This window comes from Eurytemora carolleeae, unplaced genomic scaffold (genome assembly GCF_000591075.1).
Source record: "Eurytemora carolleeae unplaced genomic scaffold, Eaff_2.0 scaffold3136, whole genome shotgun sequence".
NCBI classification, from domain to species: Eukaryota; Metazoa; Arthropoda; class Copepoda; order Calanoida; family Temoridae; genus Eurytemora; species Eurytemora carolleeae.
Genome location: NW_019399019.1, coordinates 1 through 2,244, shown reverse-complemented (window position 1 = coordinate 2,244; position 2,244 = coordinate 1). Strand labels below are relative to the sequence as shown.

Below are 2,244 nucleotides of genomic sequence, written 5' to 3'. Positions count from 1 at the left end.
ATAGGAACGGATACTGGTGCTAGCTGGAACGTCCAGGAACAACTCCAAGTTCCAAGAGGTATAGTTCTGGACTCGGAGCAGGTTACAGTTGATCCATCAGCCGTGAGCAAACGAATGCCAGAGGAAGAGTTTGAAGAAGGAGATGGAAAAACAGATATAGAGGCACCGGTGTCAACCAGGAAACGGCAATTAGAGAGTTCGTCATGAAGATAAATGAGAGAGGAACCAGCTGAACCGGCAGGCAGGGAAAACGCATCCTCCTGCCGGCATTCTAGTTTCCTGACCAGGTACATGGAGCTTGACAACTGAGAGCCTTGGATCCAAACCTGGCGTGATACCAGCAAGTAGACGTGGAAGAGGAACGGCGGGAGGAAGCTGCTGGAGTCTGCGATCGGCGGGTAACTGGGCTAGAAACTCTATGGGAACGCTGGGAGCGGCGGTTCTGCCTTGAAGGATGAGTACTCACAGCATGAACGGAATCCACAGCATTTACCACTGAATTTGAAGATAAACTGCTCTAGTAGATCTCATCAGCACGTTGAGCAAGGATGGAAATATCAACGGTTTTATCGTGAACTAGATGGGACCTGACGTCAGCTGGGAGTTGTTTCAGGAAAGCATAGCGAAGGAACAGGCAGTCTTGATGCTCGATAGGAAGGAGCGCTCTCATCCTGGACAACAAAGCTGAGGGTAACATGTCTCCAGATAAGGGAAGTGACATGATTGATTCACACCGAGCGTAATCCGTCAAGGAATCTGTTTGAAGGAGGCGAGCTATGAGCACACCATAAGGATCTGTTGCTGACGGATTCCTGATTATGTCAACCACATTATCGATTTCATTCTGAGGAACCGATGCAACGACGTGGTGGAACTTGGTAACGCTGCTGGTAATGCCTTTTAAATGGAACTGAGACTCAGCGTTGATAAACCAGGACTCACAACTGTCAGGCCAGAAAGTAGGCAGCTTCAGGGCAACTGCGTAAAGATGACTGGACTGAGAAGGCTCCGGCTGGCTAACAGCGCCCGTGGTCAAAACTGGGTCTCCAGGCATCTAGACGCTGAAAAAGAAAATATCACCGTCGAACTAGGCTTCGCTTACTGTGAGAGCCTGTGGAAAAAACAGGGAGGCAGAATCACTTTTCAGCCGAGAACACTAGTGACAAGGAAAAATAAAAAACACAACACTGTGGGTTGCTTTGCTGCAGAACTTTAGAAAACGTATTCAAAAAGTCCGGGGTCACCAATTTGGCGTGCTATAACTTTAAAGGATAAGAGTTTCCAAACGATTAACTTTATTTTAAATCTTAAATCTATAAAGTAAAATATATAAATCTATCACATGATTCAACTCAGCTGATCCTGTAAACGCCCCCTTGGATTTCTCTAGAAGATATTTCTGGAAGACGACTTTCATATCCGCCACAGTAGTCCCCCCAGAAGGAACGGCGGAGAAATGGCGGAGCAGATCCTTCTATCTCTTGCGGATCTGTGAGGGTTCCGTCGTAGAGGAATAGAAGGCGGAACAACTTGAGGATTGAGTAGAAACCTAACCTTCTTAGAAGACTTGGCGGCGGACAGAGGCGGAGTAGTTGAAGGAGCAGGTGCTGGGTTAAGCCTGGGTCTTCCTCGAGGCGGAGGAAGCGCAGTAGTAACAGGAGTATCGCTGAACACAGGCTTCAGGCAATCAACAGATACTACATCCTGTTTCGAACCCACCTGGAGGGGGAAGTACTTGTCTCTCTTGTCAATCACCAAATAGGGTCCTCGGTAACGCGGTGCTAATGATGATATAGCTGAATCTTCACGAACAAAGACGTATTTAGCTGAGATGAGAGCCGCAGGTAGTTGGACTGGAGGAACACGACGAACATGATGAGGCGGAGGAACGGCGAAACCCTCAACAGCTCTGTTGACCTTCCTGAGGAAAGTTTCAGGAAGCAGCTCAGGAACATTTACAAGTTCGCCAGGAAGAGTCAAAGGACCACTGTAAACAGCCTCGGATACGGAGAGGCCGGTGTCATCTTTCGGAGTGGCTCTCAAACCCAGGAGAACCATAGGAAGATGAGAAACCCAATCAGAATTTGCTAATCTTGCTCGAAGAGAAGATTTCAGACTTCTGTGGAACCTTTCGACCACACCATTACTCTGAGGATGGAAGGAGGTTGTAGAAGAGGTTGAGATTCCCAAGGTAGAGCAAACTCCGGTCCAGACAGAAGAGGTGAACTGAGAACCTCTGTCAGA

At 48.0% G+C, this 2,244-nt stretch overlaps 1 protein-coding gene across 1 annotated transcript; it reads right to left on the bottom strand.

Moving 5' to 3' along the window:
• Positions 1 to 1,413: 1,413 nt before the first annotated feature.
• LOC111717695 (uncharacterized) lies at positions 1,414 to 2,058 on the bottom strand. Its single transcript, XM_023493177.1, has one exon. It carries the CDS (start codon positions 2,056 to 2,058, stop codon positions 1,414 to 1,416), a length of 645 nt encoding a protein of 214 aa, XP_023348945.1.
• Positions 2,059 to 2,244: the final 186 nt, after the last annotated feature.

Bases quoted from the DNA above. Each gene is read 5' to 3' on its own strand.
- LOC111717695 (XM_023493177.1), bottom strand. From the start codon at position 2,058: ATGGTTCTCCTGGGTTTGAGAGCCACTCCGAAAGATGACACCGGCCTC.